The sequence below is a fragment of the Physeter macrocephalus genome, chromosome 1 (assembly GCF_002837175.3).
Source record: "Physeter macrocephalus isolate SW-GA chromosome 1, ASM283717v5, whole genome shotgun sequence".
NCBI lineage: Eukaryota > Metazoa > Chordata > Mammalia > Artiodactyla > Physeteridae > Physeter > Physeter macrocephalus.
In genome coordinates, this window is record NC_041214.2 from 26,377,110 (window position 1) to 26,391,417 (window position 14,308).

Consider the following 14,308-nt stretch of genomic DNA (forward strand, 5'->3'; position numbering starts at 1 on the left):
AACTAACACATACTTCACCGACAGGATACTTCTGCATCAGGAAACGGCATGAATGATCAGGTCTAAATAGAACAGAGAAGCACTGACCAGCAGAGAGCCACCACCTGGATAGGCCTGCGAACACAGCAGGCGGGCGTGGAGCCGCACATCCCCGGGGCAGGACAGCTGTGGACAGAGGCATATTCCTGGCAGGCAGGGGACAGTCGGGCCGGCAAGAGATTGAGTGCTACCTCAGAGGACCACCCATTTCAGAGGCCCTGTAATTAGGAGACACACAAAAAATGGCGACATAGTACATGGAGAGAGCTGAAAAGGGTGAAAAGACCCGACTGCTACTATGTATAAAATAGATAACCAACAAGGACCTACTGTAGAGCACAGGGAACTATACTCAGTATTTTGTAATAATCTATACAGGAAAAGAATCTGAAAAAGGATATATATATATCTCCTGTGCCGTATACCTGAAACTTACATGATATTGTAAATCAACTATCCTTCAATAAAAAGACTTTGAAAAAATATATAAATAAATAAAAGACCCAGCCGAGCATGTCTGTACTCGGTCTCTGCAACAGTTCAGAGAACAGGCTGTGCTCACCTGCCCAGGCCAACCCTAATCAGAAGGCTCTTCATGGAAAAGACATCCAAGAAACCCATTCAGACTGCAAGGAGGAAATGCACCAGTGGCTGCTGTTCGCATCTGCAGTTTCAACACGGAAGGTAACCACTAGTTGGGGTTCCTCTCGTAAAGCTGCCACAGAGGTCTGGGGCTCCCCGAATCTGGCTGATGCTTGGGGTCTGCTAGGGAACCACCTTACTTAGGATGCCTCGTTAACAAACTTCCTTGGATGGATTTTGGGACAGTCCCTCTTTAAAACAGCTGCTTCTGAGGGATCCAGATGATAGTCAAATTACCACAGATGAGATTTTCCAGGAGCCCTTGTGCTGCTTTTAAACCCTACTATGTGTTTCTTGTATTTACTTGCTATGCACTTATAACCATCACACTATTCTTTACCAACTAATACGGATTTTAAATTCTGCTCGCTACACCAGATAAACTTCTTGTCCATTGGAGTTATTTAAGGATCTGATAGAATCTTCTACAATCCTTTCTCTCAGAGCATTTATAAAATCCAAATATCAAATTTTAAAAAAGGGGGGGGGAAATCCCCTGGTGGTCCAGTGGTTAGGACTCCACATTTTCACTGCTGAGGGCGCGGGTCTGATCCCTGGTTGGGGAACTAAGCTCTCACAAGACACGTGGCTCAGCCAAAACAATAAAAAATAAAATAAAAGGCAAGTATCCTGAAGACTGTGTCTGCGGGTGTGATTATTGTCATCCTTCTGGGTGGCTCCAGACTTAAAGCCATTTAAAGTCAGTTCCAACATGTCTCCTCAGAAAGAGGCTCCCCAGACCTGCGGAGTGCTGGCTGAGGGCTGTGGACTGAAGGTGAGAGCAACTTGTGGACCAGCCCACTCTGGCCAGAGGCCATCACCTCCTGGAAGGGCAGCAAAGACAGCCACCACACACACAGCCTACCAGAAGCAGTTTCGGCCTTGCTGTAGTTGCTGGGCTGTTAAGACCCACGAGGGCAGGAATCTTGTTTGGATCCCCAGCGTATCCCAAGCTCCTAGTACATTGCCTGGCACACACTGGGTGCTCAATTTAAAAAAAAAATTTTTTTTTTTTAATGAATGAGTCCATTCCTTCTCACTAAGCGATAGCAATTTTGCAGAGTTTTCTTTGTTGATGAGGTGGGTTCCCTTCATCTCCAAGCTGGTGGCCTCCAGAAGCTGACCTTCTATTCAGCTGGGAGAAAGGGTATGCTGGCGACGACACTGTTAAAGGTCAGGCTGGCACCATGCTGTCCTCAGGAAGCTGGAACCATGGCTGCAGGCTCTTGTCCTCCCCCAGGGCCTCAGAAAATAAGCAAAGGATATGGAAACGCCCCATCTGCAGCCAGGTCCTGCGTGCTGTGCAGGCCACGGGTCACAGACGTGAGCCTCAAGATCCAAAAGCCACGGGCTCACAACACAGGGCGCCCCTCCACCTCAGCCTCTGTGAATATTAGTTCACAGCGGAACAGTACGTATCCTAGGCCCTTCTGCTCTCAGTTCTCATTTCCTCCCTCCCCTGCCCTGGCTCTGAATTCCAGGTGCCGCACCGACCAGGACGGTGCACAAGAGCCTCGTGGGCAAAGGTGACCCTCAGAGCAGCAGCACAGGAGCTCGTCAGGAATGCAGCCTCTGAGGCCCCACCCGAGACGTGGCTGCATCAGAATATGCATTTTAAACAGGATTCCTTGAATGAATCACACACATCCGAGACTTGAGAAGTACTGGGTTGGAGCATACAATCTTCATTGAGAAAATGACCATCTTAGCTTTCTATCTGCTGCTGAAACAAATAACCACAAATTTAGTGGCTTCAGATAATACTCATTTATTCCCTCCATGGCTGTGGTCAGCAGTCTTGGTGGGCTGGGCTGGGCTCTCCTCTGGAGGCTCGGGGAAGACTGGGCTTCCAGAATTTGGTTCCTTCTCCTGTTTCCACACAGCCCCCTTCATTATCAGAAGAGCAACTGAGTGTCTTCTCACACTTCGGACCTGACTTCTGCTTCAGGCTCCCATGATTACATTGAGCCCTCTGGATGATCCAGGATAATCTCCCCATTTTAAGGTCAACTGATTAGTAACCTTAATTTCATCTGCAAAGTCCCTAGTGCCACGTGATGCAACATAAGCACAGGTGTGACACCAGAAGGCAGAGGTCATGGGGGCCCAAATTCTGCTCACCACAGTGATTTCATCAGCAGTAGGTCCAAACCCAGATGAATGGTCTCAGAAGGGCACCCCCAAGTGCTCTGAATGTTCGGTCATCTCTGTTAGCATCTCTCCCTGCCACACCTCATTTGGTTCTTCCTGCCTGACCCTTAGTTTCACTCCGGTTACCAGTGCCCCCCACCCTACCCTGCCATACAGTCTCAACACATCTCAACTCCCTCCCACCCAAGAGAGCTCTTATCTGAGGGTGCACATAATTCTGCAGGAAGTCCATCCTTTCCACCCCATCTCAGCTCTTCTCAGCCACCCAGAGGGAAGATCACAAGGAACAAGGCTAATGCCAAAAAAAGATGGTACCCACGCCTGCCACTTCATGTCACCCCTCACTCTCCCTCGGCTCTGGCATTAGAGACCTGGGGCTCTGACCTGCAGAACAGAAGGGGCACTGGACGCGTGAGTGCCAGCAGAAGGTCTCTGGGAGCTCAGCACCACCCCAAGATCACAAGCCAGCAGCCCTGCATACTCTCCAATTCCAGACAGACTCATATTTGAGTGGATAGAGTGGTCCTGTCTTCAAGCAAATCCAGAACTAATGCTAGCCTGTCACTAGCTGGCTGGTCACCAGTCAAATCCAGTTTATTCTTATGAAGGCCCTTCTGAATTATCCCAAGGCCACACAAATAATCTGGAAAGAGAGGGTTAGGAGACATTCTCCGCTTTGCTTTTCATACTTAAATATCAGCCCTTACCAGTCTTGACTCCCTAGTAAATTCTGACTGTTTCTAAGAAGCAAGCCCATCCTCAATGGACAAATCCTGCCATCCGTGACAAGTGTTAGAGGCTGTTCCATGCTCCTGAAAGCAAATCCAAAAATCATTCCCGAAAAGTTCTGAAGGGACTTATTTGAAGGACAAGTCACTGGAATGTGAGGAAATTGGTTTGTTCAAAAAGCAGACACACTGATCTCTGTGTGACCTCCAGTATGAAGGAAACCCTCCTGGGAACAGATTCTCCCTCCCTGGAGTACCAGTCAGCGGCAGGCCGGTCTCAGGGAGGCGCACACGAAGACCCACTGCTCAAAACACAGCTCCTGTGCGGGAACCAATGGAGCTAAAAAACTCTGAAACCAACGTAGCAAATTCTGTTGAGCCTTCTTTAAACTCCAACTTGACAAATTTATTAAAGCAAGAAAAGCCAAGGGAAATTAAAAATCCCAAGTGGATGAGTTTCAAATTCACCCATTTGCGACCCCCGCCCTCATACAAACATGCTGCACAAGGCCACAGGCAGCCAGGAAAGACTTTCAACTCCTTTACCACACCCCTCCCAGTGACAAACAATCCACCAATGCAGCAACACTGTACTTACCCTGTTTCCAGTTGCCAGGAAGGAAACACTTCCGAAAAACCTGAAACCTCGAAAGGAGGGGGAGCCTTTGGAAACTAACATTTATAAACATCTACATGTTGGTGTGGCATATATTTTTTCTCATTTACTCCTCACAGCCCTGAAGGGTGGCAACACCCTCATTGTACAGTTAAAATGAGAACTGCAGCTCAGAAGGGTAAGTACTCTGCCTAAGATTTCCAAACAATCAAATGCAAATCAGGATTTAATGCCAATTTTCCCTCCCTCTCCTTCCACAATGAATGATCGGGGATTTCACGAGAATTTCTCTCTTCCAACAGACTCTACACAGAATCTGGGAAGTCCTCCTCACAGACTGTACCTTCAGTGATAGGCAGTCCTATTGGATTTAGTGAAGAGGACAGACCAGCCTTTCTTATCTCACTGCTGCACATGGCGGGGAAGCTACCACTAAGAAAGGACAACGGGGCTTAAGTTATAGGACGAACTACACACGTTCGAGGTAGGGAGAGTATCTTGTACAGAAAACCCTAAGACACTATGATACAGACTAAGGCTGAGTCTGTATGTCCAAATTGGGATTGAACTCTACTGTAATTTGTTCCCTCCCACCCATGGAAGTGATCAAAGTGAAATAGAGTTCATTTGTATAACAAAATTCCAAGTATAAAACAGCTTGGAGATCTACGGAAACTAACCCATAATTTTCTTTGAGCTAGATATATAACATACCTGTTGAATTTTAAGTATCAGCTAAAGTCAACTGACAGTTGAATCTTCTCCATCCAGTAATCAAACTAGTGCCAGACTCAACCGCTTGAGGACGCAAAGCTGATTGTCTTTAGTCCTTTGTCCCCTTGCTATTCAAAATGTGGTCTGTGAATAGCAGGCTAGGCATCACTTAGGAGGTTGCTGAGTGTACAGAATCTCTCCTATGGAATCAGAATCTGCCTGTTAACAAGATGCCCAGTGAAGCTCTGAGGAAAACCTGAAATGTAGCAGAAATGCAGACTCAAAGTACGTCCAGGGATCCCTTCATTCCTAGTCACCCTTTGCATTGGTCCCATACAGACCCAGCCCCTTCCCATACTGACTGTCTGGGGGAGCTTTGGAATAACCCAGGCCCCCCACCTCCCTCACACGTACCTGCCATCATCTCAGAGCCTGTTCCCTCCTAGTTTAAGATCTTCAAGAGACCACGTCTCTTCACCTCTTTATCCTCAGAGTCTGGCAACTCATTACCTGGCCCACAGCAGGCTTGGGATAAAGTTGCTAAACTCCCCTAATTTCAACACAAAAGAGAGCCAGGAAGAGTTGGGTAGGTCAACTAAGGTCACAGGCAGTCAGGGGCCAAGCCACACGGCCAGCCAACCTTCTGAACCAAGGAGGCACAAATGGGACTCATGTCTATGTTCCTTTTTTCTTTCTTTCCAAAACCCACTCACCCATTTTGGATATCTCAATTCTTGTCACATGTTCTGAAAACTACTTTGCTTTTGCCTAAGCTCATTAAAACAAAAATTCCACCCGCACTTTACTTCAAAAGATACAAAAATACAAATTTAATTGAATACTTAATTTAACGATATGGATTTCACACGAGCCAAAGTTGACAGCTGCTGAGGACCCGTTCACACTTGGCCAACTAAAATGATGTCCTGGTTGCAGCCCATGACACTGCTCTGCCATCACAGCATCTTTTCTCCTTGTTTTATACTTTTAAGAGATAGGGTAGGTTTGCTTTATTAACAACTCCAAGAATCATTTTCTTCAGTTGCAAAGGAGGCTTTTAAAATGAATATCTGTTATCACTAAGATCTTAGTGACAGAGCAAACCTCCCAATGGAGCTGAGTGACAACTACCAAAGCGTTCAGGCCGCTCCTGGGCCACCAAGGCCCATCTGGCCAGTCAAGGCCACCCAGAGCACTCATGTTTCCTCCAGACAGCCATTCCTGAGCCAGCTGGGTTGGATCCCACTCGTCCTGGCTTGCACCAACACAAAGAAAACCTCAAGAATATTAGCCCTGCCTTTTTTTAAGGAGAAAAGTAACAATTTTAAAAAATGGGCTTTAAAAAAACCACAGATCATGTGGGAAGCACACCTTTCTCAACAGAGGAGAAAGTAGCTCACATTATGACAAAGAATCATACCAAACACCTCAGACTGAAGGAGTAAATATTTCATGACACTAATCAGACAATGCTGAAATAAAACTGTTTGGTTTGAAGCTTTGAGTAAGTTCCAAGTTTTTATATTTCACAATTCGTAGAGTCCACAGTCTGCTAAATAAAAGCAGTTGTAAGATTTCACAAACTATTATACAATTTAAATCTTATGAATTTAATTTCATAAAAATTTAGGTGCACATATTCTTACCGGCTAACCTAAAAATGCAGTTTTTATCTATGGTCTAAAATACTTTAATCTTAATACTTTAAAAGATTTAGTTCCAGCACTGAAAATAATCCCATCACTTTTTTTGTTTGTTTTTACATGTTTTACAACAAAAAGGTTGTGCTCCTAGTCAAAAAGATCCACAGACTAATTCAGCATGTAAAAAATAATTTTACAAAACATCCAAGACAACCTTTCAAATCCACTTTTATTTTCCTTTTTCCTCCTCACATACAGAGCTTCTCCACACACTGCATTTCTTGCAGCTATAAAGTCATTTGACGTTGGTCAGGTACCATTTTATCCCCTAAAACTTTGCTGGCATCAAAATGTGACAGTTAACCAGTGTTAAATCTATAAAATATTTACATAGCACAGCACATGAAGCTTTAGACACTTGGCAATTAAACCACATAAAAATTGGCCAAGACCCCCATCCTACATGTTCAGAATCAGGTGTTCACAATCCCTATCTGGTGACTGTACATCGTTCAAAACGCAGCAGAGGCAACAGGCAGTTACTTTGAAGGATACTGAACGCTATGATCTGGAAGCACATTATGATGTTACCCCAGTGTCATGTACCACTCCACCTTTCTCCAAGGCGGTCCCATAATTCTGGAATGGCAGGTCCAGCTGATACAAAATGAAGACAGACAACACAACGTTTACTCTGTGGAGATATCTTAACTCCTACTATGGACGCATGGTGATTTTGAATACAACTCGTCCTAAAAACTTGTCACGATCATCCTGGTTTTTTAGGTTGGGTGATCCATCAATCTTGCACTCAACTGTGACTTCGTTTATGTCATTTCTATTACCAAAGATGAGCTGGACGGCAACTAATGGCTGTAGATAGCTCCCCTGGCAAATAAAGGAAAATACATTAATTCAGATTCTGCAATAACTTTACACTTTATCAGGAGTTTGTTTATTCTGTAAAATTAAAAAAACAAGATTTTAATAATTAGATCTATGATTTTTTTAATCCTCTACCTTTTTTTCCCCTTAGCTGGATATTCATTTATTTTCACTTTAATTTTTATTGATAAAAGTGTTTATGACTATGAATTTTCCTCTAAGCACTGCTTTAAATATATTCCATAGGTTGTGATTATGTTGTGCTTCATTATTTTTTAGATATTCTATAATCTTGGTTTGAGTTTCCCCCTTTCCCCAAGAGTTGATTAGAGAGTTCCCACCTCCTCCCTCTTTTGGAAGGGCCCTTTTACTTCAATAATTTCTAGTTTTCCTGCATTGTGATCACAAAGTATTATTGTAATATATTTCTATTTTATGAAACTTGAGCATGCATTTTTTATGATAAAGTTTTGTGACTGTTCTGGGTGTTTGAGAAGGATATGTATTGTATCTACATATTAGTATGTCTGATAAACATACAGAAGATCTACCTCACTGATTATGTTACTTAGGTTTCTAACATCCTTACTTATGGTTGCTGTGTGACTTGGTACAAATATACTCATAATTGTTTTGCCATCACTGTGGTTTCTAAATACAATTCTTCACTAAAAGGAACTAGGGGCTGATTCCAGGGCTGAGGCAGGGAAAAGTACAAGAAGAACCTGGAACATCTTGTGGTGTCAGAAAGTAAGGAAGTGCTATAGGAATCAAGGGAACATGTCTAAAGGACACAGGAGCCAGAACCAGCCTGAAGGTCTCCCACCAGCCAAATCTGGGACAACATTAGCACCAAAATAAATGATTATAACATATAACCCCTGAATTAAATAAGAATCCATGAGAATATACTGATATAAATAAATAAACAGTGGAGAAGGAAAAGCTCTTCCTTAGAGTGGAATGCCAACTAGTAAGGAAAAAGAAAAGATGAAATTAGAAAAAACATTTGAGAACAGTTCTATTCGTAACTGATTGTGGAAAGAATTGACAAATGCTAAAGTTATAGGAGAAATAATTATATAAACTCTCCAAGTATTCTCCCCACATGATACTTATTGATCACAAAGAAAAAAAAAGTATAACTTTACATTAGGGAAATCTGGCTGACACCACCTTAACAAGGTTAACATCACCATTAATGGGACTCAACACCACGTCCCTCCTGATATGCTATTCTGAAAAGGATGTAACATTTCTTCTGAGGCATTCCTGCCAAAAATGTACAACCTACATTTAAACATGAAAAACATGAGATAAACTCAAACTGAAGAACATAAACCAACAAAGTAAGCCAAAAAAGGCCTGTACTCATTTTTGAAGAGCTCAAGGGCATGAAACAGACAGATGGAGGAACTGTTCCAGGTTATAGGTGACTAACAGTGTAACATCCTAGACCAGGAAAAAACTTTTTTTTTTGCAATAAAGGACATTATTGAAACAACTGGTGACACTTCAACAAGATCTGTAGATTATAGTACAGTATCAATGCTAATGGTTATATATGATAACGTCCTTATTTTTAGGAAATTTAATGTAAAGAGCATTTAGTGTAAAGAGGCACCATGTTTATCACTGAGTGCCAATGATGGTTCAGGGGAAAAAAAATTATACATACATATACATATACATATATATATATATATATATATAGAGAGAGAGAGAGAGAGAGAGAGAGAGAGAGAGAGAGAGAGAGGGAGAGAGAGAGAGAGATAGAGACTGATAAGACAAATGGGAAATCTGTGTAAAGGGTCTATAGGAACCCTTTGTACTATTCTAACCACTTTATGTTTAAAATCATTTCAAAATAAAAAGTTTAGTAGTATACATACAAAATGCTATTTATATACATATACTTAAAGAAAAACTATGGAAGAAATTACACTACAGTAATAGTTATCTCTGGGTAATGACTTCTTTATTACTTCTCCATATTCTTTAAATAAGCACACCCTAAGAAATGAAAGAGAAAACTGTATTTTGAAAATAATCATCCTTTAACTTAGCTGCTTCGGTTTTGTGCTTGTAGTTAAGATCTGGAGTCTCCATTTGCCATCACCATTTGTATTTAAAAACCAGAATAGATGATGCACACGTTACACAGGGCATACGTCTACCTAATCTAGACAACTGGCATTTTAATACAGACTACCAAGTTTCCAAGAGTCACTACCACTTAAGAACTTCCAAATACTTACATGCAGTTTTTTCCCATAATATGGAAAATATTTTAAATCTATCATTCCATTGGAAGGATAAGTTGATAGCACTGCTGTGTTTTCACCCTAAAGTTGAAAACAAAACAAACCCTTTTTAGGTCACAAAAAATAGTTTTAAAAAATGTATTTTTATTAAAGCAGTATCAATTATGGACAGTATGAAGAAACTACAAAGTTGCTCCAACTGCATTCACTACAAGTGTATTTTTGAAAAGAGACTTACTCATGTTGATTTAAACCCTTTGACACAAACTATCCTGATGTCCTGATATATCTTATATACTTTTCCATGACAGTCCCTTTAACTTACAGCCAGATCTACTCATGCAATGTCTGTAAAATCTTATCTGCCTTCCAACTACCAAATGCCAGTTCTCCAGCCACTGACAGCAGGAATGCACAAGTAGGTCTGGGACCAATGAATCCTAAAATGAATAAAATATTGTGCTCCCAGACTGGAAAGCAATAGCTGCCACACCTAGAAGTTACCACTCAGGCCTGGGAGGCAGCAGGTCCAAAAGTTCCACATGATTAACAACCATGATAACTGTAACCAGAGGTGGAAACTATGATGCAGCTGACAAACTGTTAGGGAAAATTTAAAGCACTCCAAGGAATACCCTTCTCACCAATTTAAATACCACATATCCCTTGAATAATTTTTACGAGCACATGTAAATCAGTTAGAAGTATTATATGTCTACTGCAATTATATTCCATGTATTAAAAAAACTGATACAGGGACTTCCCTGGCGGTCCAGTGGTTAAGACTGCGCTTCCACTGCAGGGGGCACGGGCTCCATCCCTGGTCAGGGAACTAAGATCCGGGATGCTGCTAGGCACAGCCAAAAAATAAATTTAAACAAACAAACAAGCAAACAAAAAACTGATACAACAAAAAAGAAACAAGACTCTCAGATATAGAAAACAAATTAGTAGTTACCTTTGGGGAGAGGGAAGGGGAGAGGGGCAATATTGGGGTAGGGGATTAAGAGGTACAAACTACCATGTATAAAATAAATAAGCTGGGCTTCCCTGGTGGCACAGTGGTTGGGAATCCGCCTGCCAATGTAGGGGACACGGGTTCGAGCCCTGGTCCAGGAAGATCTCACATGCTGCGGAGCAACTAAGTCTGTGCGCCACAACTACTGAGCCTGCGCTCTAGAGCCCGCGAGCCACAACTACTGAGCCCGCGTGCCACAACTACTGAAGCCCATGCGCCTACAGCCCGTGCTCTACAACAAGAGAAGCTACTGCAATGAGAAACCTGCTCACTGTAACAAAGAGTAGCCCCCGCTCACCGCAACCAGAGAAAGCCTGCGCGCAGCAACAAAGACCCAACGCAGCCAAAAACAGTAAATAAATAAAATAAAATAAATTTATTAAAAAATAAAAAAAAATAAGCTACAAGGATAAATTGTACAGCACAGTGAATACAGCCAATATTTTATAATAACTATACATGGAGTATAATATTTAACAATTGTGAAGCACTGTGTTGCACACCTGAAACTTATGTAATATTATAAATCAACCAAACCTCAAAAAAAACTGATATACATGATAACGATACAAATCTAGTATTCTTCTTGAAAAATAAGCAATTTATGAAAATTCTCATGTAACACATTCTGAATAGACCCAATATTAATGACTGTAACTTTTACACATACTGAGTAGATGACAGACAACAATGATTAAAATCAGTGGCAACTTCACAAGGCACTAATTAAAATAAAACATTACTAAATGTTTGCATTTAGATTTGAATAAACGGATTTCTACTTTTGAAAGCATACATGAAACACTATAGCAAAACTAAGAATCTCCTCTAAGGGAAGCCGTACTCTCTGCTTACTTCACTTAACCACCATGAAGTAGCAGATGTGCATGGGGTGAGAGAAACACATGGACAAGCAACACAGGCAAGACAGCAAAGCATAAAGCGATGATGACAACCCACAAAAAGGGCAAGTTCTAACGATCCAGATCAACAATATGTAAAAAGAACAGGAGAGGGGCTTCCATGGTGGCACAGTGGTTAAGAATTCGCCTGCCAACGCAGGGGACATGGGTTTGAGCCCTAGTCGGGGAAGATCCCACATGTCCTGGAGCAACTAAGCCCACGTGCCACAAGTACGGCACGCCTAGAGCCCGTGCTCCGCAACAAGAGAAGCCGCCACAATGAGAAGCCCGTGCACCACAAGGAAGAGCAGCGCCCACTCAAACGAAGACCCAATGCAGCCAAAAATAAATAAATAAATAAATTTAAAAAAAAAGAACAGGAAATAACAAGGCTAAGGGAAACTGTAGAAGCCATTTTTCAATCACTATTCAAACAGCACCCTACGTTTGTACTCCTTAATTAAAAAAAAGTCTAAAAAGAATCTAAAAAGGAGTGGATATAAGTGTCTGTATAACTGATTCACTTTGCTGTACACCTGAAACTAACACAACATTGTAAATCAACTATAATCCAATAAAAATGAAAAACAAATAAATAAAAACAGAATACATGCTTAAAAAGAGTCTAAAATAACATTTTATATAGGAGAAAAAAATAGTCACTTTGATATAAGTACTTCTGTACATTACTTTCAAACTATTTTTCCTTAATAATTCATAGAAACACAGAGATGTTCCCCAAAATGTAAAAGGTTTTCTTTAATTAATTAATTAATTAATTTTATTTATTTTTGGCATGTTGGGTCTTCATTGCTGCGCATGGGCTTTCTCTAGTTGTGGCGAGCTGGGGCTACTCTTCATTGTGGTGCGCAGGCTTCTCATTGCGGTGGCTTCTTGTTGCAGAGCACGGGCAGCACTCGGGCTCAGTAGTTGTGGCATGTACGGGCAGGCTTCAGTAGCTGTGGCGCACAGGCTTAGCTGCTCCGCGGCATGTGGGATCTTCCCGGACCAGGGATTGAACCCATGTCCCCGGCGCTGGCAGGTGGATTCTTAACCACTGTGCCACCAGGGAAGTCCTGGGTTACAGTTTATTGAGCACTTCAGTGTGCATTTTCAGCCAGATACCACACTCAGTTTATATTTACCTCATTTAGGCCTAAAACCCTTAAGTGTGTAGGATCAGTTATAGAGAGGGGAACTGAGGCTCCGAGTTATGGTCACATGCTCAATTAATTGTTCTATGGGTTTGTGCCTAAGCCATCACGTTGGCAGACTTTTACTTAAAATTAACATCTAGAAATTGTGAAATAATAAAATGCATATCTGAACAATGATGAGATACTTTATGGTGAAGCTACATGTCATGGTTTTCTAAGTATACGAATGGCATCATATTGGAAACCATGAGCAACTAAGTCCAAGAGTATATTAGCAGTCACTAAGTTCCACTGAAAACAAAATAAAGGTTTAAAACTAATGTATTTTGGTTCCTCTGTATAGTCATCATCTGTAAATAACTTGAAGAACACACACCAAATGTTCTAAGCAGTGATTAACTCTGGGTAGCATTTACCAAATGTTTTCCTTCTGCATTTTTCTAAATTTTCTTAAACGAACACGATTCATTTTTGTAAGAAAATTAAAAAAAAACACTAATGACATAAATATGAACATTACATCGTTTGCAGGAACCATCCTTTAAAATTAAAGGCCACCTCTAAAAGCATGTTCTGTCAACAATGTTTTAGTGTTTCCACGACTCTCAACTGGTATGAAAGCAATTAAGGGACTGCCCCAGTGGCACAGTGGATAAGACTCCACGCTCCTGATGCAGGGCGCCGGGGTTTGATTCCTGGTCAGGGAACTAGATCCCACACGCGTGCCTCAACTAAGAGTTCGCATGCCACAACTAAGAAGCCCATGTGCTGCAACTAAGGGGCCAGCAAGCTGCAACTAAGGAGCCCACCTGCCGCAAGTAAGACCAGGCCCAACCAAATAAATAAATAAATAAACAAAAACAAGACCAAAAAATCCTTAAAAATAAATAAATAAAAGGAGATCAAAGTTAAGAATACAAGACAAAATAAAAGACAAATGTATTATATAAAAAGTAAGTCAACTAAAGAATTTACACTAAGAACACTTGATTGTAGACAAATCTAATGGAAAACAGCAATGGTGATATGCAGTAAATGTTGCCATCTGTTCACAGAGCCACACCTCGAAAATTTATGGATTCCACCTGATTACTCCTCTGTGACTAGCCTACGAGTAAAATGCAGTTTTACAAAGATTTCCTCCAATTTTGTGTGTTTTTTCTAAAAACAAAAATATTCCACAACTAAATAAACAAAACAAAAACCCCATCTATTATTTTGATTATTTTATGTACTTTCCACACAACTCTTCAAAGCAAAAGGGACAGCAAATTGAAATCTGAGTCATTAGACCAGATGTTCCCCCAACTATTCTAGAAGCAAAAGATACATAACAGATAACAAGGAGAAAAATCCATTTATAATCCTAAGTGAAGAGTTAACATGGAGTAGTTTATACTGGCCAAAGGCTTACAGAAGTGAAACCTTAGGAAAGGAGTGGAAGGCTTTTGCCCTTCTGGGTGTGTGTGTGTGTGTGTGTGTGTGTGTGTGTGTGTGTGTGTGTGTGTGTGTGTGTGTGTGTGTGTGTGTGTGTGTGTGTGGGTGTGTG

At 41.5% G+C, this 14,308-nt stretch overlaps 1 protein-coding gene across 1 annotated transcript in view; it reads right to left on the bottom strand.

Annotated features, from left to right (window-relative positions):
- Positions 1 to 6,745: 6,745 nt before the first annotated feature.
- Positions 6,746 to 14,308, bottom strand: part of ATP1B3 (ATPase Na+/K+ transporting subunit beta 3) — a 48,804-nt gene continuing 41,241 nt past the window's right edge. The window contains exons 6-7 of the mRNA XM_024131830.3: positions 9,677 to 9,763; positions 6,746 to 7,421 (exon numbers count right to left, since the gene is read on the bottom strand). Coding sequence (XP_023987598.1) covers positions 7,251 to 7,421; positions 9,677 to 9,763 — 258 coding nt within the window. The 3' untranslated portion in view covers positions 6,746 to 7,250. The remainder of the gene's footprint in view (positions 7,422 to 9,676; positions 9,764 to 14,308) is intronic.